Source organism: Myxine glutinosa, chromosome 1 (assembly GCF_964187855.1).
Source record: "Myxine glutinosa chromosome 1, kmMyxGlut1.1, whole genome shotgun sequence".
Taxonomy (NCBI): domain Eukaryota; kingdom Metazoa; phylum Chordata; class Myxini; order Myxiniformes; family Myxinidae; genus Myxine; species Myxine glutinosa.
Window position 1 is genome coordinate 306,884,080 of NC_136261.1, and position 24,051 is coordinate 306,908,130.

At 43.4% G+C, this 24,051-nt stretch overlaps 1 protein-coding gene across 1 annotated transcript in view; it reads right to left on the reverse strand.

Annotated features, from left to right (window-relative positions):
• Positions 1 to 244: 244 nt before the first annotated feature.
• LOC137439735 (tripartite motif-containing protein 14) overlaps positions 245 to 24,051 on the reverse strand; it is a 76,281-nt gene continuing 52,474 nt past the window's right edge. The window contains exons 5-9 of the mRNA XM_068135785.2: positions 22,321 to 22,554; positions 20,598 to 20,620; positions 16,543 to 16,670; positions 7,466 to 7,543; positions 245 to 915 (exon numbers count right to left, since the gene is read on the reverse strand). Coding sequence (XP_067991886.2) covers positions 386 to 915; positions 7,466 to 7,543; positions 16,543 to 16,670; positions 20,598 to 20,620; positions 22,321 to 22,554 — 993 coding nt within the window. The 3' untranslated portion in view covers positions 245 to 385. The remainder of the gene's footprint in view (positions 916 to 7,465; positions 7,544 to 16,542; positions 16,671 to 20,597; positions 20,621 to 22,320; positions 22,555 to 24,051) is intronic.

A 24,051-nucleotide genomic window follows, 5' to 3' on the forward strand; every position in this document is an offset into this window, starting at 1 on the left:
GACATCTGGATCTGTTTGACACGTAATTACGTCATTACGTAATATCTGTCCAACATTTATAACCACTTCATCCTATGGGCGATCTCCTCATTACAGAGTGCATATTACCTCATCTGTTGGAAGATTCAGGAGACAACTCAATAAGGCAAGATATCTACACAGCCGAAAACCTCAGCCGTACTTTTTCAATTCAAAGTGAAAACACTGAGACTTTTTCGGAATGATGGAGCATAACGTCAAAATGCATGATTATTCATTGATTTATTTTCATACATAAATACATGTGCAGTGTAGCAATTGCCTCAAAATACACAATTTCCTTTTTTGTTTCTTAATCACAAAAATGCAACATTCAAAATGGTCTTTGTTCATTGTCGTCATGACGTCACAATGAACAGATCTGCAAGCAATCACCATTGTAATAATAAATGCCCAGGGCAGGTTTGACGGGCCCTGTGAAGTTGGCACGGAAGGTATGCAGGAGTTGAGAGTCTACATAACATGCCAGTTCACCCGCCTCAAAGTCTAAGCACAACCCAAGGCGTGCAGGAACATCTTTCACATTCAGCTCAGTCATGCATCCATCATGCCAAGCCGTGTATTCATCATTACTTATCCATATACACCATGATTCAGGGTTTCCTCCGAGTTGGCACTCCCTGCCTCGTCCTTTCCGTGCCATAAAGTCGCACGCGATGCCAATTCTACACCGACGGGCCCGCCTCACATCCAGTTCCCAGTAGTGACGACCAGAGGAGAAACTCTCATTGGTCAGGACTTGTGCATAGCAGTCAAACCTTTGTGGGTGTTCTGGGTATGATTGTTCAGAATCTGTGCGTGTTGCCATCTTGAGGTCTGAAGAGATCTCAATCCCTGGGTATGCAGAGTTGGGGTCCAGCGACAGGGGTTGCCCATCTGCAGACACAGCAATGCAGCACCAAAATCATTGTTCGAGGCAAATTAGAGACGTTTAAAGGTTGATAGGTCTGACATAACAGGGGAGAATGAGGGGCTAGGACTTGACCTGGAGGGTGACCAAGATTTGACGTGGAGGGTGATCAGGATTTGACCTGGAGGGTGACCAGGATTTAACCTGGAGGGTGACCAGGATTTGACCTGGAGGGTGACCAGGATTTGACCTGGAGGGTGACCAGGATTTGACCTGGAGGGTGACCAGGATTTGACCTGGAGGGTGACCAGGATTTGACCTGGAGGGTGACCAGGATTTGACCTGGAGGGTGACCATGATTTGACCTGGAGGGTGACCAGGATTTGACCTGGAGGGTGACCAGGATTTGACCTGGAGGGTGCCCAGGATTTGACCTGGAGGGTGACCAGGATTTAACCTGGAGGGTGTCCAGGATTTGACCTGGAGGGTGACCATGATTTGACCTGGAGGGTGACCAGGATTTGACCTGGAGGATGACCAGGATTTGACCTGGAGGGTGACCAGGATTTGACCTGGCATGACCGAATCAATTTTCACTGTAGTGGATTCTTCGTAGATGACATACAAGGGAGGCCAAAAAGTGTTTTCCCCAATTTTGAAGTTAGTTTTTCCTCCAAATGCCTTTTCTTTCGTTTCGAGCCAGGGTCAAGCATGAATTTTCCCCAACAATGGATCAGTTTCCTGATGTCAGTCGGAGGAAAAAGCCATGTTAATGGCTGAAGTTTTATAAAATGGGGAAAAGCATTTGGACTCCCCCTCATAACTGCAAGGTACGTGTCTTGACGTAACTGTTTTGTAGGGGGTAGACCTGTTGGCCTGCAATTTGTTCTCATCCAAGCACACAACTGATGATGTCCAAGGTCCAAGGTTGAAATATCATGTACTGTGTTTATTTGTTCATTGATTTTGTAGGGGATAATGTCAACTCTACCAAAAGATTTAACTGAAAATTCCACAACAGTCTGGTGTTATCTTTGTTTCTATATTTGGACAAGATTGTTGCAAATAGATTTCATGAGCAATCTTCTGGGTGACTTTCTTGCCTTTCCTTCCTCTGCCAAAGTCTGCAAGTCAATAAAAATGATAGAGGGGTGCAGAAGATGTCAGAAAGACAAGGTAAAGGAATAATGAATGAGGAAGAGTCACAAGGGATATCAGAAGCATGCATTAGTGTGTATAAATGAGCATGGGTGGAGAGGTGATGGAGAGGGATAACATGTTCATTAATTTTTGTTTGGACTGATTCAGCCATGGTATTAGTCCACAAAATCATCATCCTGATACTTTTGTTTGTTGTATACAAGTTGGAGTCTGCATTAATCGCAATGGCATTAGTTGGTGGATGGTAACGATCCCATGGTGTTCTTCGCAAAGAGTAAGTGAGTTATCGCTCGCACCATGAACAAATTACAACTTCCAGTTCTCACCTACAGCAGGTATTGCATCAGCACCCGCATCAAATGATGGAAACCCCCTAGCCGTGTGCTGCACGTGATAGAAGACGAAAAGCGTGAAGGAATTTTGAAGTTTTAGCTGAGGTCATGCATTTGTTGTTGAAGTGGAATATTTATTGACTTATTCAAAGCAAATCTTAGATTTAAAAAAAATAGTTGTTGTCATACCCTTCGTCCATGGTACACTGAAGCTTGTGGCGAGGCAGTTGCCATGAAAGAACTTGCCTTCGCCTCATGGAAGGCCAATCCAACTGAAGGCAATCTTAGTTCCTTTCACAAAGCTCGGAACAAGTGTGTGTCTACCCTCAGGAGAGTCAGGAAGCACTATCTCTCCACTCTCAAGTCTTAACTCTCAAACCTGTCTCCCTCCTCCAAATCCTGGTGGCGTTTGGTCAAATCTGTTTCTGGTGTTTGTTCCCCTTCCATCCCCCCATCCCCCATACCTCAAATGCCTACACAGCTGACACTGCACGTGAAAAAGCCGAATGCCTCAACACTGTGTTTGCCTGGAAATCTTGTGTCCCGAACCCATTTCTCTCTGTACCACCTTACCCAGTCGAACCCAGCTGCTCCTGGAATCTGTGTCCTTCTATGTTGACAAGTTGGAGAAGTTTCTGTCATACCTTCACTCTGATCCTGCAACTGGGCCAGACGGCATCAGCCCAGGGGTCCTAAAATTCTGCTCTTCCGCTCTATCTCACCCTCTCTCTGTTCTCTTCACCCTCTCTTTTGCTGAAGGTCATCCACCATCTGCTTGGAAATCAGCCAACATTGCCAATTTACACAAAAAAGGTGTAAAAACAGATCCTTGCAACTACAGACCAATCAGCCTGCTCTCAATAATCAGCAAGGTCATGGAATCAATCATCGCTTCTGACATCAAATCCTTCCTCTTCTCCAATGGCTTGATCTCGGATCATGAATTTGGATTCAGACCAGGTCATTCTACTCTGGACATACTGCTGCTGCTGTCTCAACAATGGATGGAGGTCCTCAATGCCAAACAGGAAATCAGAGCTGTCTCACTTGAAATATCACGTGCCTTCGTTACGGTCTGGCACGCCACTCTGCTCACAAAATTCTCCTCTTGTGGTATCCATGGAAACCTCCACGCATGGCTTGTGGAATTCCTCACCAGTCGCAGTCAACGTGTGGCCCTGAATGGATTTCTCTCATCTACCCTTTCTGTTCAGGCTGGAGTTCCTCAAGGCAGTGTTCTGGGCCCTGTGCTTTTTCTGGTCTTCATTATGGATCTCTCCGACTCTCTGGAAAATCCTCTCTATCTCTTTGCTGATGACTCCACTCTCTGCTGCCCTATATCTCAACCCTCAGATCGGCAGTCTGCAGCTGGATCACAAACTGGTCAAACAAGTGGAACATGTCTTTCAATCCTGACAAATTTCACACTCTCACATTGTCTCTCCGAAAAGACCGTCTGGACAACCCTCCCATCTACTTTCTGAACAATCCTCTTGAAGAAGTTCTGTTACTCAAGCTTTGGGGTCTCACTATCTCCCATGATCTTTCCTGGAAAAACCACATTTCCAAACTGGCCTCCAAACCGAGTCGCCGACTGGGCATCCTCCGTCGCGCGAAGTCCTTTCTGGGCACTTCTGAGCTCCGCACCACCTCCAAAACTTTCATCAGCAGCTCAATGGAATACTCCTGCCTCACACCTAGCTCGTCTTCACGCTGTTGAAACCAAAGCATTCAGAATCATTGGAATCTCCCGCGATGAAGCTGATTCTGAGGGCCTTCCTCTCTCACTGCAGGCAGGTAGGTGGTCTTTCTGTCTTCTACCGCCTCCTCTCCGGCCTTGCTCCCCCAGCTCTGTCTGTGCTCTGCCCCCCAAATATTCCTACAGGATGCACAAGATCTGTCTGCAACCCTCTTCTCGTGAAACTGCCAAAATCAAGACTCTCTGCTCACCCTCACTCTTTCATTCCTCTGTTTTCCCACCTCTGGAACAAACTCCCACACTATTTACAATCCCTCTCCTCCCTCCATGTCTTTAAAACAGCTGTTCACCACCATCTCTTATCTTCCCCATCCAAAACCTTGATCTTTTCTACCCCCCTTAACACACCCCAAATCCGCCTCTTTCAATCCCCAACTTTTTTCCTGAAATTCCTCGTCGTAAAATTCCTAGTTCTGTTCATTTGCTTTATAACGTGTATCCCTTCCTCCTCCCCAGCCCCCCCCCCCCCCACCCCTTCCACCGATCGACCGACGTCCTTGTTCTCTACTGTTGTTGTGCTTGTGTGCTTCCCTCTCTCTCTCTCCCCCCCCTCTTTTCTCCCGCTCCCTTCATTGTATGTTTTATGTGTCTGTGCATGTTTTCATGTTGAATGTGTTAGCTCTTTCATGAGCCTCGATTGTGTATAGAAAAAAAAAATGGAATCTAATCAGTGGTACATATTACCATTGTCATCTGCTTTCCTTTTTCACTACGTAACGTCCAATCTTGCCTTTGGCCCTTTCACCGAATAACCACCACCCGTCACTCCACTGGCGGCTACCACTGTCTGGATGTCTGGCAGCATTTTGAGCATCTTAACCATCATCCATTCATATACACTTAATTAACTCATTACTGTCACTGAATATCACTTTCCCATACCACTAATACCTTAAAAATGCAAAGAACCAAAAATAGAAAAGGAATAATCACACGTCGTTGTTGGAAGCTAACAAACGACCGAATGCAAGTATTGGAATGCACCGAGACATCCATTAATGAGTCATACTCACAGCGGTCTACCATTTGTTGAAATTCGACCAATGACTCAATATCCAGGCACCAATTGTACTTCATTCTCATGCTTAGAAATCTGGTATTATTCTCTTTTCTACACCCAGGCTTTGCTGCATAATGAGCAGAAAGTATATGAATATGTACAGTCACGTGAAAAAGTAAGTACACCCCATGTAAAGTTTTGACTTTTTCAACATATTTCAACATACAGCTATTTGATCTTCATTTCAACAATATTGATAGATAAAGGTGATATAATATAACAAATATCATGAAACATTTACATTTTGTAGTCCATTGTATAATTTAGACAAACATAAATGCAAATTTCGCATGTGGAAAAAGTAAGTACACCCCGACATTTATCACTACTTTAAATACCTAAAATTAGAATCAGGTGCACCAGCTCAGGTGCAAATTATTAGAACATCGTTAGAGAGGATCTTGGAGGAACCTGTCTTATTTAAACCTCAGACATTTAGTTTGGTTTGCTCTTTGTTGTTGAAGTGTGCGGCATCACCATGCCTAGATCAAAAGAGCTCTCTGAGGCCTTCAGAAAGAAGGTTATAGATGCCTACGAGTCTGGGAAGGGATTTAAAAAGATCTCCAAACAATTTGAAATCAATCATTCTACTGTCCGGAAGGTCATCTACAAGTGGAGAAGATTCCAAACAACTGCCAACTTGTTCAGGCCAGGCCGCCCCAGCAATTTCAGCCCGAGAGCAGACCACAAGATGCTGAAAGAAGTCTCGAAGAACCCCAGAATGTCATCAGGTAGCTCTTGCCACTGTTGATGTCAAAGTGCACGAGTCTACCATTAGAAAGAGGCTGCATAAATTTGATCTACATGGGAGGTGTGCCAGGAGGAAACCTTTGCTGTCCAGAAAGAACATCAGGGCAAGACTAAAGTTTGCCAATGAACACCGAGACAAAGACCAGCACTTCTGTAACAATGTGCTCTGGACAGATGAGTCATAGGTAGAGCTATTTGGCCACAGTACCAGAAGACATGTTTGGCGAAAACCAAAGACAGCATTTGACAAAAAGAACCTGATACCAACTGTAAAGCATGGTGGTGGAAATATTATGGTTTGGGGCAGCTTTGCTGCATCAGGGCCTGGGCAGCTCACCATCATATAATCCACGATTAATTCTTCATTGCACCAGAGGGTGCTTGAGGATAATGTGAGGCCATCTGTCGGAAAGTTGAAGCTCAACCGAAGGTGGACCATGCAACATGACAATGACCCTAAACATACCAGTAAATCTACCAAGGAATGGCTGAAAAGAAAGAAATGGAGGGTTCTGGAATGGCCAAGTCAAAGCCCTGATCTAAATCCCTTCGAGATGTGGGGAGATTTGAAACGAGCTGTGCATGCAAGAAATCCCTCAAACATCACACAGCTGAAATAATTCTGCATGGAGGAGTTGGAAAAAATTTCCCCCAGTCGATGTCAGAGACTGGTAGACAGTTATAAGAAACGCCTACTTGAGGTTGTTTCTGCTAAAGGGGGCAATACCACCTATTAGAGCCAAGGGTGTGCTTACATTTTCCACATGCGAAATTTGCATTTATGTTTATTTAAATTATATAATGGACTACAAAATGTAAATGTTTCATGATATTTGTTATATTATATCACCTTTATCTATCAATATTGTTGAAATGAAGATCAAATAGCTGTATGTTGAAATATGTTGAAAAAGTCAAAACTTTACATGGGGTGTACTTACTTTTTCACGTGACTGTATGTGTGTTATTATTTGCTGAATGCTCAGTTGTGCTTGATCTTACTTTGCCCAAGTGCAGTTGTATGTTTGAAACTCATGGCTAAGAAGTCTGAAAGAAAGGCAATAATACTTTAGACCGCAATTAGTACAAGGTGAGTTAGGGTTGATGAAGCAGGAGAAGAAGGAAAAGTAACAGATTGGGGGGAAGATGGAAAACTTCGGAAGTGGAAATGGAAGATAAAAAGTTACATTTTAGTGGTGAATTATATTGGGAAAGATAGGAAAGACTGGATTGGTGTATGAATCATATATTACTTGTTTCATGATTCTGTGATCCCAGGCTCCCTTCAACCGTCTCTACTTCATTCCCCTTCTCCTTCTCTACTTCATTCCCCTTCTCCTTCTCTACTTAATTCCCCTACTCCTTCTCTACTTCATTCCCCTTCTCCTTCTCTACTTCATTCCCCTTCTTCCCTACTTCATTCTTTTTCTCCTTCTCTACTTCAGTCTTCAAGAAATCTCACGACTACCAGCTACCATCATGCAGTCCACCCTCATTCTTCATATTTCACTTACAAAGCCTTTTCACGCTGCTCTGGTCCATTTCAGTAACTCCAAGCTGCTTCATCAACCTTCCTGTAGAAATTTTCGAAACTGCATAAACACAGAGAACATGGGTAATTTCATTGAATTTCAACAAGTGATTGTGTGATATATCATGCATAATGTGTTTCTATGGAGCAATGGCATCGTGATCATTTGCCTTTTTCTCCTCTCGTAGATGCTTGTGGATGCTCGTATCATCATCTATATATTAAAGTAGCGGCAGTTTATTGTATGTCCGTCCATCACGCGACATCACTACATCTATGTCATTATTGCATACGACGACTGACTCCACCGACCGACATTTTAATTTATATGCCATTCAGGCCGAACACGCCGTCGAAGCGGTCGAACGTGTCATATATCACAATCGCCATGCTCTACCTCTACGTTTTTAATCCAGTGTGAAACACAAACAAACCGATTGTTAAAATGATCATCAAATATCAAAAGCATCGGCGTTACGGCTCTTCCAACGACACAGTACGTATAGGCCTTAGGCTTCATGCCTTCATGCCTCACCTTCAGGCCGCTTCGGACAAATTAAGCTCAGGTTTCTTGATGTAGTAGTTTCATTTTTGTAATAATAATAATATTAATATAGTAAATATAACCAGAACACTTTAATCCCAATGTGACAAATGCAAAGTTAATTGATTGAAGCGGTGCATGGTCCTGAATCAATGATAAGCGGTGTAGGGTACTGATAATCATGAGAGTAAGGAATTAGCCAAGGATTTTTAATGCAGTAGTATCATTTTCATAATAATAATAATAATAATAATAACGTTAACAATAATAATAATGTAGTAAATATAACCAAAACAATTTAATCCCAATGTCGTGAATGCAAAGTTAAATGACGATTGAAGCGGTGTATGGTTCAGGAATAGATGATAAGTGGTGTACGATACACTGGTAATCGCGGGAATAAGGAATTAGCCCAAGTTTCTTTTTACAGAAGTATCGTTTTCGTAATAACAATACTGTAACGTAACGTTAATATTATAGTAAATCTAATCATAAGACTAATCCCTTCGTCGTGACTGCAAAGTTACTGGAGGTAAAAATACATCATACCTATCACAATCGCCATGCTCTACCTTTACGCTTTTCATTCAGTGTGAAACACAAACAAAGCGATTGTTAAAATATATTGAAAACATACGCGTCATGGGTCTTCCAATGACACAGTACGTATAGGCCAATAATATTGTACTAACTAACTTTTACGTGCTCCTCCCCAAACCCCCTGGTCACGGTGTACCTCCGAGCCCCGAGAGGAGTCACAGCAGAAAGATGTGTTATTCTGTGTCAAAGATCAATGGTGAAACCACAGCAATTGTTACCAACAAACAAATATTGTATTTAAGTCACACAAGATTAACAACACAAAAACGATAGTAATCAATTGTACAACCAATATATATTTCCTATGATGGCACCATCAGGTTCGTACAATATAACTCACTGTGCCCCAAGTGAGCGAGAAGAAGAACATTCCCCAATGTCTCTATTCCGGCATCAAGCCAAAGTCGATCCGCTCCAGCGATCGTCAGAACGATGTCTAATCGAGACCAGAATCCCATTCGGATGACAGTCACAGTCCCGCTGCCAAAGCTGCGTAAAGGCGCCCTCAAGGCGACTGGGAAATCACACCCTCAGGTATGGACGTTCCACGGCTCCCACTCGGCGAACCGCAGATTTCCAACTCAAAAGCCACGTTGCACACACACACACCAGATTAACGTCTGAATGCGGTGAAAATGGTTTGAAGCGAAGTGAAAAACCTTGAGCGAAGCGCAAAACGCGCGAGTCAAAATGGCCTAAGGCCCGTTCTCGAGGCGTAACGGCACTATGATGATTCTCCTCAGAATCGACCGCAAAACCTGACACGCAGGTTGATCTGTCACAGCGATAACAACTCTGTCGCAGGAATCCCTTTCCTGGGAAGCCCAAAGTTCACTCGTGACTCTCGTTCACCAATCGTTCGCTCCAGACCTCGAAGCAGTTAGTCTTCTTGTTCGAATCACTCGCTCCGCCTTTTCTCTATCCTCTTCTTCTTCGTCATCGTCCGGTTCCAGTTTCATTTAAAACATTAACTTTTTACCTTTTGAAAAGAATAATCTCCATTTTCCCTGAAACGACAACAATAATAGTACCTGGAATCAAAAATGTTTACAGTGGATGAAAACCACAACAACGGAAGTGACGAATCCGTAACACTTCCCCCCCTCAAGAAAGAAAGTTTGAACATCGTGAAAACTTTCTTTGCAGGTAAAAACTCTTTTAACAAACAAAAGTAAAACTCACACCCAAATTAATCAATTCACGTGAGCAACAATAATTAATATTCCCCAAAATAAAGCAACAAAACTTCCAAACAACCGACAGAGATTTCCAAAGTTAGTTCACTCTGGACAAAGCATCAGCAACGACATTGTCCCTGCCCTTTACATGCTCAATTTCCAAGTTGAACTCCTGCAAAGCCAAACTCCATCTCATCAACCTCTGATTTTTATTTTTCATTTTTTGAATGAAGGTTAAGGGGTTGTGATCAGTGAAGACCTTTATAGGAAAGGTAGTAGTTCCTAGATACACCTCATAATGCTGAAGCGCTAGCAGGAGAGCAAGGGTCTCTTTTTCCACAGTGGCATAATTTGCCTGATGTTTGTTAAACTTTTTTGGAGTAGTAGCACACCGGGTGATCCACTCCATCCTCATCTTCCTATAATAGAACTGCCCCAGCCCCCACATCACTTGCATCAATGGCCAACTTGAAAGGTGCTTGAAAATCCGGGGCTGCTAGGACAGGAGAGCTCATTAATATGGCTTTGACGTTGGCAAAGGCTGCCTGACATTTGTCATCCCAAACAAACTTGGTCTCTTTCCTCAGCAAATTCGTTAAAGGGGCTACCACAGCAGAAAAATTCCTGCGGAAACGCCGGTACCAACCAGCCATACCCAAGAATCTCATAAGCTCCTTCCTCCCTTTTGGAACTTGGAAGCGATCAATGGCTTCTATCTTGGCTGTCACCGGTTGCACCTGACCCTGACCTACTACATGGCCTCGGAACACCACCTGTACCTTTACAAACTCACTCTTAGATAAGTTGATGGTCAACCCTGCCTCGGTCAGTTTCTTGAAAAATGCAAGAATTTGTTTAATATGATCTTCCATGGTCATAGTGTGGATGATGACATCATCCAGATAAGCCTCCACCCCCTCAAGGTCTGCAATAAGCTTATTAATCAGCCGTTAAAATGTAGCAGGCCCGTTTTTTAATCCAAAGGGAAGAACCTTGTACTGATACAACCCATTTGGTGTGACTAAAGCCGAGATTTCCTTGGCTCTATCAGTAAGAGGAATCTGCCAATATCCTTTCAGCAAGTCAAATTTAGTTACAAATTTAGCTGGGCCTATTCTATCAATACAGTCATCAATCCTCGGGATGGGATATGAGTCGGTCTTGGTCACTGCATTAACCCGTTTTAAATCCGCACAACAGTGAAAACTGCCATCGGGTTTTGGAACCAACACACATGGTGAGCTCCATTCACTGCTGCTTGGTTCGATGATGTCATTTTCCAACATATACTGAACCTCCTTCCGAAGATACTCCATCTTCACAGGGATCATCCGATAGGGGTGTTGCTTCACAGGAGTGGCTTCCCCCACCTCAATATCATGATATACCAAGTCAGTACGACCAGGTACATCTGTGAACAAATGTGCAAACTCAAAAATTAGGCTGGAAAGTTGTCCTTGTTGTTCCCTTGTCAAATGACCTAATTTCTCATCTAAATGACTCAACACTTCTGTGTTCGTCAATCTGGGACAAGCCTGGTCATCAAAGTTATCAAACTTCACACCAGCGTCAACCTCTGGATTCTCTTGCACCCCGACTACAGGCACGACAGGTGAGACGGGAACCATTTTCCCCACAGGCTTCCTCTCTTAATATTTTTTCAGTCGGTTGACATGACACAGCTGCCGCTTTTTCCGTCGGTCGGGAGTTGTCACCACGTAATCTGTTTCATTAACCCTCCTTTCGATTGCATAAGGACCAAAATACCTAGCCTGTAGTGGCTGACTTGGAACAGGGAGCAACACTAACACTCGGGCCTCAGGACTGAAATTTCGTATCTGAGATTTATTGTCATGTCTCACTTTCATTTTGTCCTGTGTCACTTTCAAGTTTTCCATCGCAACTTCACAAGCCTTTGCCAATCTGTGCCTAACCGTTGACACATACTCCACCACTGTTGACTGTGACTCCTCCTGTAGCCACTGTTCTTTCACCAATTTCAACAGTCCTCGAACTGCGTGTCCAAACACAAGTTCAAAAGGACTGAACCCCAATGACTCCTGAACAGATTCCCTCGTAGCAAACAACAATAAGGGTATTCCTTCATCCCAATCCTTGTCACATTCAAAACAATACGTTCTGATCATATTCTTCAATGTCTGGTGAAACCTTTCCAAGGCCCCTTGGCTCTCGGGATGGTAAGTACTTGATCTTACTTGCTCCACTCCCAACAGGTATACCACTTGCTGAAAATGTGTTGACATGAAATTGTAACCCTGATCAGACTGGATGACCTTAGGTAGGCCAACCAAAGTGAAAAATTTAATCAAGGCCTTCGCAATAACTGCCGCAGTAATTTTCCTAAGAGGCACTGCCTCTGGGAACCTTGTGGAAGCGCACATGATGGTCAACAAATACTGATGTCCAGCCTTAGTTTTAGGTAAAGGGCCTACACAGTCAATAATGACACGGCTGAATGGCTCTTCAAAAGCTGGAATGGGTTTTAAAGGTGCGGATGGGACTTTCTGATTAGGTTTTCCCACCATCTGGCAAGAGTGGCAAGATTTACAGAAATCCGCCACATCATGTCGCAATCCTGGCCAGAAAAAAATGTACCAATATTCTGTCACAGGTCTTGTTCACTCCAAGGTGCCTGGCCAAAGGTGTCTCATGCGCCAAACTCAATATCTCCTTCCGGTACGGCGGTGGCACCACAATTTGGTGATGAACTTTCCACTCATCGTTTGCTGGCACCTCCGGTGGTCTCAATTTTCTCATGAGTATTTCCCCTTTCATGAAGTAACCAACAGGTATTTTCATAGCCTCTTCCTCTGTAACGGCTTTACCAATGAAACTCCGGATCTCCGAATCTCCGTGTTGTTCTTCAACAAGTCTCTTTCGGACCAGCACCGTTTGCTCAACCTCGCTCCCAGATGTCTCCGACGGACACTCCATTTCCTCTTTGGTTCCAGATGCCACCTTTTCCTTACCTCTTTCAGAATTTTCTTCCAATACCTCTAAGGAACCCAAACCCACATCGCCTTCCTTCTCCTTCTCTTCAGAGCGCTTCCTACCCATAGCACGAGTCACTGCACACTGCACAGGATGGAAAGATACCCGGAATCTCCTGCTCTAACTGTGCGGTGTTATTTTCCATACTGGGCTTTTCAACCAACATTGGATTACGAGAAACTCGACCACCGGCCAAATCATTCCCGATAATAAAAGAGATTCCCTCTGCAGGAAGAGTGGCTTGTAAACCTACGGTGACCGGACCTGACACCAAATCAGCCTTCAAATGGATGACATGAAGTGGAGCTTTAACATAGCCACCAACCCCCTGTAAAAGAACACTAACACCAGTTGCCGTCTTCTCTGACAATGGCAAAATGCCCTCAAGCATCAAAGATTGATGTGCTCCTGTGTCCCTCAATACCCTAACAGGTCTCTGGTTCGTTAAGTCTCCATCCAGTGACACAAACCCCTCTGAAATAAAAGGTTTGTAACCCTCTTGAACAAGGTCGTTCTGTGATGCCGTAAATTTGGCATGGGAACCTTCACAAGGCACTGTCCTCCAAGGACGATTTCTCACATTGGCCAATGCATTCGGAGTTGTACTAGTCTGATTCCGCTCCTGATTTTTCCTTTTCAGGGCGTAACATTGGGACATCAAATGCCCAGGTTTCTTGCAAAAAGCGCAAGTAGGCCCGGAGGAAAAACTCGTGGTCTGCCTCGGGCCCCCCGGAAGATAAGTCTGTCTTGGAACTGTAGTCTTCTGATCCATAAAAGTCGCGGTATCAGATTTGTCCCCTTAGTCATCTCTAGGCCGCCTCCATGAATATTTGTTCTCCACCCCTGATTTACCATAACTCCCCTGGCTAACTCTAGGTGGGAAGTTAGGTTTGTGGAACCCCATCCTGTGTGTCAAGGCATAGTCATCTGCCACGGTTGCTGCCTCATACAACTCTGGTACTTTCTTTTCACCCAGATGTACATTAATGTCCGCGTGGACACACTGTTTGAATTCCTCCACCAAGATCAATTGTCGCAACAGGTTGAAGTCTTTCCCAATCCCCTTCGAGTCACACCACCAATCAAACATGGTTTCCTTCATTCTGTCAAACTCCACATGGGTCTCACTCTCCCTCTTCCTGGCATTCCTGAATTTTTGCCGGTAAGCTTCAGGGACCAATTCATAGGCTTTGAGAATGGTTTTCTTCACTATCTCATAATCTGCACATTGGTCAATCGGTAAAGCCGAATAGATATCTTGAGCTTTACCCACCAGAACACTTTGCACTAACATAGTCCAGGACCCCTCAGGGCCATTTTAGCATTTGAGCCACTTTCTCAAAGTGTAAAAAAAACTTGGCTACCTCCTTTTCATTGAAGGGTGGAACTAGCCTCACATGCCTACCAACATCCCAAGTGTTCTGACTAGTTGTCGAACTCGCCGGCATGGATACTACTTCTCTCCGTTCTCCCATTAATTCCAGCTCCTTGAGTTTAAGTTCCTTCTGATACTCCATGTCACGTTCCTTTAACTCCCTTTCGGCTCTCCTTTCCTCTGCTCTTTCCTCTGCTCTTCTTTCTTCTTCAGCTCTCCTTTCCTCTGCTCTTTCCTCTGCTCTTCTTTCCTCGAGTTCTTTTTCAGCTCTCCCTTTCCTCTGCTCTTCTCTCCTCGAGTTCTTTTTCAGCTCTCCTTTCCTCTGCTCTTTCCTCTGCTCTTCTTTCCTCGAGTTCTTTTTCAGCTCTCCTTTCCTCTGCTTTTAACCTTTCCTGGCTCTGCAGTTGCATCTCCATTTTCCGGAGCTCCACATTTTCTTTTTCCTCGGGTAACCAATCCAAGGCTACCTCTTTCCATGTTCCTTGTCCCACCAGAGATTCTACCACCAATGTCTGCAACTCTGCTTTCTTCATATTAACTCGGACCTCCAAGTTGAAATGTTTGGCCAATATCAAGAGTTCCGATCTTTTTAACGCTTGGAACTGTGCCTCATTAGGGGACGCCGCAAACATTTCTGCGTCAAACACCATGGTGACTACTAGTTAGCACCTGTTAACCTTCACACAAAAATTTTCCAATTTTTTTGAAAAATTTGGGAATGTTAGAAAAATTCCAAATTTGGGAATTTTGGGAATGTTAGGGAATTCTATCCCGGACGAATATTAGGGAATTTAATCTCAGACGAGATTTGGGAATTTTGTCAGCAAAGACGAGCCCCCAATTTCTGTTACATGCTCCTCCCCAAACCCCCTGGTCACGGTATACCTCCGAGCCCCGAGAGGAGTCACGGCAGAAAGATGTGTTATTCTGTGTCAAAGATCAATGGTGAAACCACACCAATTGTTACCAACAAACAAATATTGTATTAAGGTCACACAAGAATAACAACACAAAAACAATGGTAATCAATTGTACAACCAATATATATTTCCTATGATGGTACCATCAGGTTCGTACAATATAACTCACTGTGCTCCAAGTGAGCGAAAAGAAGGACATTCCCCAATGTCTGTATTCCGGCATCAAGCCAAAGTCGATCCACTCCAGCGATCGTCAGAACGATGTCTAATCGAGACCAGAATCCCTTTTGGATGACAGTCACAGTCCCGCTGCCAAAGCTGCGTAAATGCGCCCTCAAGGCGACTGGGAAATCACACCCTCAGGTATGGACGTTCCACGGCTCCCACTCGGCGAACCGCAGATTTCCAACTCAAAAGCCACGTTGCACACACACACACACACCAGATTAACATCTGAATGCGGTGAAAATGGTTTGAAGCGAAGTGAAAAACCTTGAGCAAAGCGCAAAGCGCGCGAGTCAAAATGGCCGACGGCCCATTCTCGAGGCGTAACGGTACTACGATGATTCTCCTCGGAATCAACCGCAAAACCTGACACGCAGGTTGATCTGTCACAGCGATAACAACTCTGTCGCAGGAATCCCTTTCCTGGGAAACCCAAAGTTCACTCGTGACTCTCGTTCGCCAATCATTCGCTCCAGACCTCGAAGCAGCGAGGCTTCTTGTCCGACTCACTCGCTCCGCCTTTTCTCTCTCCTCTTCCTCTTTGTCGTCGTCCGGTACCAGTTTCATTTAAAACATTAACTTTTTACCTTTTGAAAATAATAATCTCCATTTTCCCTTAAACGACAACAATAATAGTACATGGAATCAAAAATGTTTACAGTGGATGAAAACCACAACAACGGAAGTGACGAATCCGTAACACTAACGTTCATTATTAAAGCGGTGTATTATTTCAGAACCCACGATGTTATCTCCCATGGCGAAGAAGGACTTTTATCGTTGAAGATAAGAAATCGTACCGCAATGACGTATTAATACTATACTAATTGCTTATACACTGCCCAAACAAAGGGAGGGTTTTAGATCCACGGGTCCCTGCTGGTTGCTGAGAAATGCAGCATTCACATTCCTATTCTCATTCCCACTCTCTTGTCTTGTTATGTCTACCTGTCTCTCCCAACCCCCAACACACCTCCCATCCCACACCAGTGAGTGAGCACAACTTTTTCTCAAGAGTGATGGAAGAGACTTAGCACATGAGATGGGTGAGTTGTGTGTAACTGTAACAGTGAGACATATACCACTTCTTTTTCATATGTGCTATCTTTATCAGGTCCTTTTTACCTTCTTTGCCTGTCCTTTTGTCACATTAACTTTTTCTTTATTGTTTCATTTATTTTGAGCCTCAATGCTTGGATCACTCACCTTCGATTTCCTTAAGGAAGTTTATATTGATCTGAATGAGTGAATCCAACTTTTTTTCTTCCATCGAGAAGTCCAGCACAGTGGTTTGTGTAATGTCTGTGACTGGAAAATGTGACACCGACTGCAACCTGGAAATGTAACAGTAGTGTGGTTCTGGAGTAAGCTGCTGAAGATATTGGAATAACATCAACTCAGAAAGAGCAGAAGAGCAGAAGGGCAGGGAGGTGAGAGTGAGAGAGGATATTCTTGAAATAGAAAGAACATGTCAATACTAAGTCTTTAAATTGGCTGGGATTCAGTAAATATCCAAATGTCACAGAAATGTCCATCAAAATACAATGCAGGAGACTACACTAAAATGTAAATGGGTAAAATAGCTTGACTTGAAGAAAGTTTGCCTTCCTTCAAGGTTGAGTGACAGCCTCCTGTAACACAATCTTGACGGAAGTAATTGCTATGCATTTCCTGGTAGAAAGTGTTTGCAATGCCCCAAGAATGGAGATCTTCTGTTGGCAAACTTGGATGTCCAAAAGGAGCACCTGTGCTCTTAATCCCTCATTAGGTTTCTTCTACATGTAAATGCAGAGGAATACCTATTATTATTACTCCGAGAATTTTTCTTATTCTTTCCTTCCTCCTTGATGACTCCTTGATGCCACGAATATGATTGTTTTTTTTGTGCATGACCTCAATGAAAAAAATTCAGAACGCAAAAAAATTCAACGTCATACAGTCACATGGTTTTACCGCCATATTGTTTTTCGTGAAAAACACTAAAACCCCTTTTTCTCCGCAATGGCTGAACAGACGGAGCCCAAACTTTGCAGGCAGAATCGCATGCCCATGACAAACAAAAAGTTATGACATTTTTAAGCATAAACTTTATATCCTATCTCCTTCCTAATTTTTGAAGATATCCAGTAGAAACTTTACAAAAACGTCCCACATGTGGTGAAGTTAAAACGTTACTTGGGAAGCTTTGACAAGTCACATGGTTTAGCCACAATAAATAATTGAACAAATTTTTTTTTTAAAGCTTCTATCTCTTGAACCGCTGCATTGGTCGACTTGACATATTAATGTAATATTGCTCTCATCAAGGGGAATAAGTGTTGATTGGTTGTACGGTCTGGAAGCTAAAAGTCGTTATTATTGAAAGATGAAGAAACGCAACACCTTTTCTTCTCAGGCCATGTAACTGATAGTGCTACTGCTATTTTTCAGAATCATTTCCTTTTAAAATCATTTTCTCTGGAATAGTTGGACCGAATGACAGGAACTTTTCATCATAGGAGCGAGCGCCTTGGCCTGTAGAATCTTATAATGGTAATTATGACGTCGTACGTCATGTGGTACGGGCGCCATGTTGGAAAAACCGAAAAAAATCGCACCTCTATCTCCAAAACCGCTGCACAGAAAAAATTGAGACATATCTCATTGAGTACTCTCCATGCAGAATAATATATGTGAATGATGATGTCACAGGTGCCTCCGTTATGATATCATAATTCGACAAGTAAAAAACTTCATCGATCAGGATGAAATTTCTTGAGTATCATCTCGATATAAATTGATGCAGAAAAAAAATTATAATGACATCGTAGGTAACGTGGTTCGGCCGCCATATTGTTTTTGATGAAGAGCCCCAAAAAACCACTAAAAATCCATTTTATCCGAAACGGCTGAACAGATCGAGCCCAAACTTTTCAGGCATGGTCAGATGCCCAAGACGAACAAAAGTTCATTTTTTCCGTACGTCACATCATTTCGGAATTATGACGTTTTGAAGCGTAAACCTTTAAAACCTAGCTCCTCCCTCATTTTTTTTATCATATCGAATGGAAACTTCACAATTATGTTCCCCATGTCGGCATGATAAAATGCCATTTTGGAATTTGCGATAGCTCACATGGAATGGCAGTGATAAATAATTAAACGAAAATATTTTCAAAATTCTATTTCTTGAACCGCTTCATTGATCGATGTGAAACTTTATAATAAAGTAGAAGTCATGAAATGGAATACGTGTGCAAAATTTCAAGATGATTGGATGTACGGTCTGGAAGCTAGATGTTATTGTGTGATGAAGAAGAAACTTGATGAGCTTCTCATGCCATGCCACAGATTCTAGCAGTGCAATTTTTCAGGTTTATTTTCTTAAAAAATCACTAAATGCGGCTTTCGGATTTGGTCGTCGCTAAGGTAGTTGAATACTCGACCACCACAAACCCGGTGAAAATCGGATAAAATATGGTCGAGTTACCTCAGATCAAGTGGGAAATTAATTAATTAACACACTGTACACACGTGTGGGGAAGGGGGAGCAACCTCACGTGCTCATTTCAACCTCAAATTAAATTCTGATTTCAGATTTGGCAGTCGCTAGGGTATACTCACACTCGACCAAAACAGATGTGGCAAAATTCTGACTATTTTTGACGAAAATATGACACCATCGCATTTTACATGGAGAACCCTCAAGTAAGCCTGTGTGCATGTGTGTGGGTGTAGGTGTGTGTGTGTGTGTGTGTGTATGTATGGGGATGTGTGTGTGTGTGTGTGTGTGTGTGTGTGTGTACGGGGATGTGTGTGTGTGTGTGTGTACGGGGATGTGTGTGTGTGTGTGTGTGTGTGTGTGTGTGTGTGTGTGTGTGTGTGTGTGTGTGTGTGTGTGTGTGTGTGTGTGTGTGTGTGTGTGTGTGTGTGTGTGTGTGTGTGTGTGTGTGAGAAATAATTTGAATGCGGGGTTGGACGAAAGCGGGATGGCGGAGGAAACCAGTCATCACTGCAGGCAGTTATAAAGTAGCGGTTCTAGTTTATTTCATTGAAACTCTAATTTCACCACACAAGCAAACGAGTAACATCACCTTGATTAAAAATTAACAATTTATCCGGACACAAAAACAAGAAGGAACACTAGAGAGTTTCCCACTCCCTTTATTATGTTTTTTATGTGTCCGTTTGTTTTTTGTGATTAATGTTAGCTCTTACACGAGCCTCGATGTTGTATACAAAAAAACAACAAAAAAACTATCCCACGCAGTCTTCAGCAAAGGGACATGGGAAGGGTCTTTTCCACTCTTGCTTTGCGTTTGCGAGCACAATATATATTTTCGAGAAAAAGCCGCCATTTTTGTCCGAAACTCACTGCTCCTCCACCTTCAAAGCGCGCGGCGAATTTGATTGGTCGAGACGGCGTACATTTTTGCCAAAGTACTGCTAAACTGGAGGCTTTTCTAAGTGGCACTAGGGCAATCTGTGTTCTACATTGTTCAAATATATCGTTCAATTGAAATAAATGAAAGTTTTAAAGTCTGTAGAAAAAAAACCAAACCATTGAATCAGAAGTTTACCGCCGATGATGCACCGTCTTTTACACCATCTTAATTAACACATTAAATTAGTTATTCCTGCATGTTTTTTGTGGCCTTTATACGATGTTCTTAAAAACAGTAAGTTTCTTGTTTGCAATGATTTTCATTTGATTTTTGTGGAAGACTGCGCCTGTATCGCTGTGTTTCTCAGCTGTTACCCTCAGTTTCTCAGCTTCATCAGGTTTCTCAGTTTCTCAGCTGTGGAAGACTGTTGCTGGCACATTCCTTGAATCCTTACTCTCCATGCTCCCTCCACTGTTCCTGATGAAACTAGCTCACCAATCAATTGACGAGCAGCAGCAGCGGTCTATTTGAATTAGCCATAGAAAGAAGACGTGTAAGTGCATGTTCATATGTCGAGCCCTCCTCCAGGCTGATGGTGGAACATGCAGTGTGGAAAACGTCTTGAATAAATTTAAAACAAACTTGCAAATTGAAATACGAATCAAATTATCCGAACGAGAGAAAAACATGACGTCATTTATCGAACTACACAGAAAAATGACCACTTTCTTAACAATATGTAATCATCAGAACCGTGTTGGTGTCTTTTCATACAATCTTTGTTGTTGATGTTGAAAACACTTAACACAGTGAGTTATCTTATATGATGAAAACACAGGAGAGGCAGCAGTAAGGTTACGATGTGCGATGTACCTTTCATCATCCATCTAGCCTTACCTGTGCTGAAAATCCTCGTTGTGCTGCAAAGGCAGGAAAAGAAACAGAGATGGTCAAGAAGAAGAACTATAAAACTTAAAGAACTATGTTGGAATCGAGTAAGAAATTTAACAATGCATGTTTAATTTGATTAATATGCTTTAATTACCCCCAAACAAACTCCATACGAGTTTATCCTGCTATCCGACCGTTTCCCAGCTTGCTGAATCCCACTCCCACAACATCCCATCTCACTCAACTTGGTCCCATCCCATCTCACTCAACTTGGTCCCATCCCATCTCACTCAACTTGGTTCCATCACATCTCACTTAACTTGGTCCCATCCCATCTCACTCAACTTGGTTCCATCACATCTCACTTAACTTGGTCCCACCCCATCTCCCTCAACGTGGCCCCATCCCATCTCACTCAACTTGGTCCCATCCCATCTCACTCAACTTGGTCCCATCCCATCTCACTTAACTTGGTGCCATCACATCTCACTTAACTTGGTCCCATCCCATCTCACTCAACTTGGTCCCATCCCATCTCACTCAACTTGGTCCCATCCCATCTCACTCAACTTGGTCCCATCCCATCTCACTTAACTTGGTGCCATCACATCTCACTTAACTTGGTCCCATCCCATCTCACTAAACTTGGTCCCATCCCATCTCACTAAACTTGGTCCCATCCCATCTCACTAAACTTGGTACCTTCCCATCTCACTCAACTTGGTCCCATCCCATCTCCCTCAACGTGGCCCCATCCCATCTCACTCAACTTGGTCCCATCCCATCTCACCCAACTTGGTCCCATCCCATCTCACTCAACTTGGTCCAATCCCATCTCACTTAACTTGGTGCCATCACATCTCACTCAACTTGGTCCCATCCCATCTCACTCAACTTGGTGCCATCACATCTCACTTAACTTGGTCCCATCACATCTCACTCAACTTGGTCCCATCCCATCTCACTCAACTTGGTCCCATCCCATCTCACTCAACTTGGCCCCATCCCATCTCACTCAACTTGGTCCCATCTCATCTCACTCAACTTGGTCCCATCCCATCTCACTCAACTGGGTGCCATCCCATCTCACTCAACTTGGTCCCACCCCATCACACTCAACTTGGTCCCATCCCATCTCACTCAACTTGGTGCCATGCCATCTCACTCAACTTGGTCCCATCTCATCTCACTCAACTTGGTCCCATCCCATCTCACTCAACTTGGTCTCATCCCATCTCAATCAACTTGGTCCCATCCCATCTCACTCAACTTGGTCCCATCCCATCTCACTCAACTTGGTCCCATCCCATCTCACTCAACTTGGTCCCATCCCATCTCACTCAACTTGGTGCCATCCCATCGCACTCAACTTGGTCCCACCCCATCGCACTCAACTTGGTCCCATCCCATCTCACTCAACTTGGTGCCATGCCATCTCACTCAACTTGGTCCCATCTCATCTCACTCAACTTGGTCCCATCCCATCTCACTCAACTTGGTCTCATCCCATCTCACTCAACTTGGTCCCATCCCATCTCACTCAACTTGGTCCCATCCCATCTCACTCAACTTGGTCCCATCCCATCTCACTCAACTTGGTCCCATCCCATCTCACTCAACTTGGTCCCATCCCATCCCACTTAACTTTGTCCCATCCAATCTCACTTGAAGTATAACTTTAAAAATTGAAGTACAACTTGAAGTCGTTTGTCTGTGTGATCAAGCCAACCTTTAAAAAGGTAACTGCTTCCAAATCTTGCAAAGCCGCCTGCAAGGCGGATTCTGCTTCCCGGAGGATATCCATTTCTTTCTGTAACTTGTGAACCTTCTGATTAAGATGATAAAGCTCCATTCCTTCCTTGTCATTAACTCGCTTCTTCATCAGGTCCACAATTTCATCGATGACTCGATACAGCTCCCTTCTCTTACGCTCTAGCATATTTTTGGTCTCCCCACCAGTGCGCTGGGAAGGATCAAAATTTTACATTAGTCTGGATTCATAAACAAAATTATCAGACAAAGTGTATTATATCGTACAGAATATGAGGAAAAACAATGGAGTGGGTTAAGGAAGCTTGTTCTATAGGGAGGGGATACCAAAGAAATAGCAACATAAACATTTTGTATCCCACTGATAGGCTGGATCTGGATGTGGATCTGAACCTGAACCAAAATCTAATCGGCTTGTTATTGTCACTTACCCAACTCATCCAATCATCCATCCAAACTTTTTGAGAAATCATGCTATACTAGCCGAAACCCGTGGAACATCCACGGAAGGGAGGATGTGGTGTATGGATAAAGTGTACCATTATGGATGGCATAGGGGATTTGCTTGTCCGAGTAAGAGTTAGGAAGAAAGATGAGAATGAAGAGTGCGTATATGAACAACCTATTTATTGCAATCTACTTAAATGACAACGCTACGATATACTTTTGAAAGATGAATGGATTCGTAATAGGAATCGGCATAGCACCACTCTGGGATTGTCCACTCAGTGGTCGGCTTGCTGTCGCCTTCCCCTGTCCAATCAGCGGACGGCTTGCTTCGCCTTCACCCAGCAGACGCCTATACGATGGCGTCGTATCGGCAGTTAATCGGATGCTTTTGGGCCCCAACGTCGGCTAATTCAGATTTTTCGAGTTTGCCTGTATGTGATAAACAAAGAGCGCGGTTCGTAGATCGTAAATCCATTAGTGCCGTGGGCATCGGGTCACTGGGTGCGGCGTAAAAGGGATAACAAAGTCGAGTCCTTACGCTATTATTTAATATAGATACCGTTTTTAGCCCTATCACTCATGGGTGAAGAATCACATAAAAATTCTCAGATCCAGATCTTCACCAAAATCTAATAATTTCGTCCCAACCTCCCCACCAAATTTCGGCTGAATCCATCTACAACAAAACAGACAAATAAATAGGCTTGGGTGAAAACATAACCTTCATCCACCTTTGGTGGCGGAGACAGTAATTCTTCTCGTGAAAACGTGTTGGACAGGGATCTACTGTAAATCACAAATTCGGCTGCTGGTTGAATCTCAACCGAGGTGCAGCTGCGCTGTTGAAACAGTGCCTGATGTGCACATTCGGATGGCAATTTGGCATTGTTACCAGCACACAATGCCCTGCTCTTTTCAAAAAGCACTGTGCGATATTTCACATCCTCCAGCAAAAGCAGACAGGACAGCCAACTTAACGTCCCCTTTGTAGGATGGTGTACTCATTGATGGTGTACACCTTACCAGTAGCGAATGAATGTGAATGTCAAGGCCTATAAGGAGTAACAGCACAATATGAAATAGATAAAAAAGGAAAACGGTGAAAAAGCCTCGAAATAACTCAAAATGGTTGAAAATTGTCAATTGGTATTGCTTCTGCAAATAATTTATTTTAATCTTTTTACTTTGAACATTGCAAAAATGAGCGAAGCACCAACCAGGCTGCACGTTTTCACCCCTC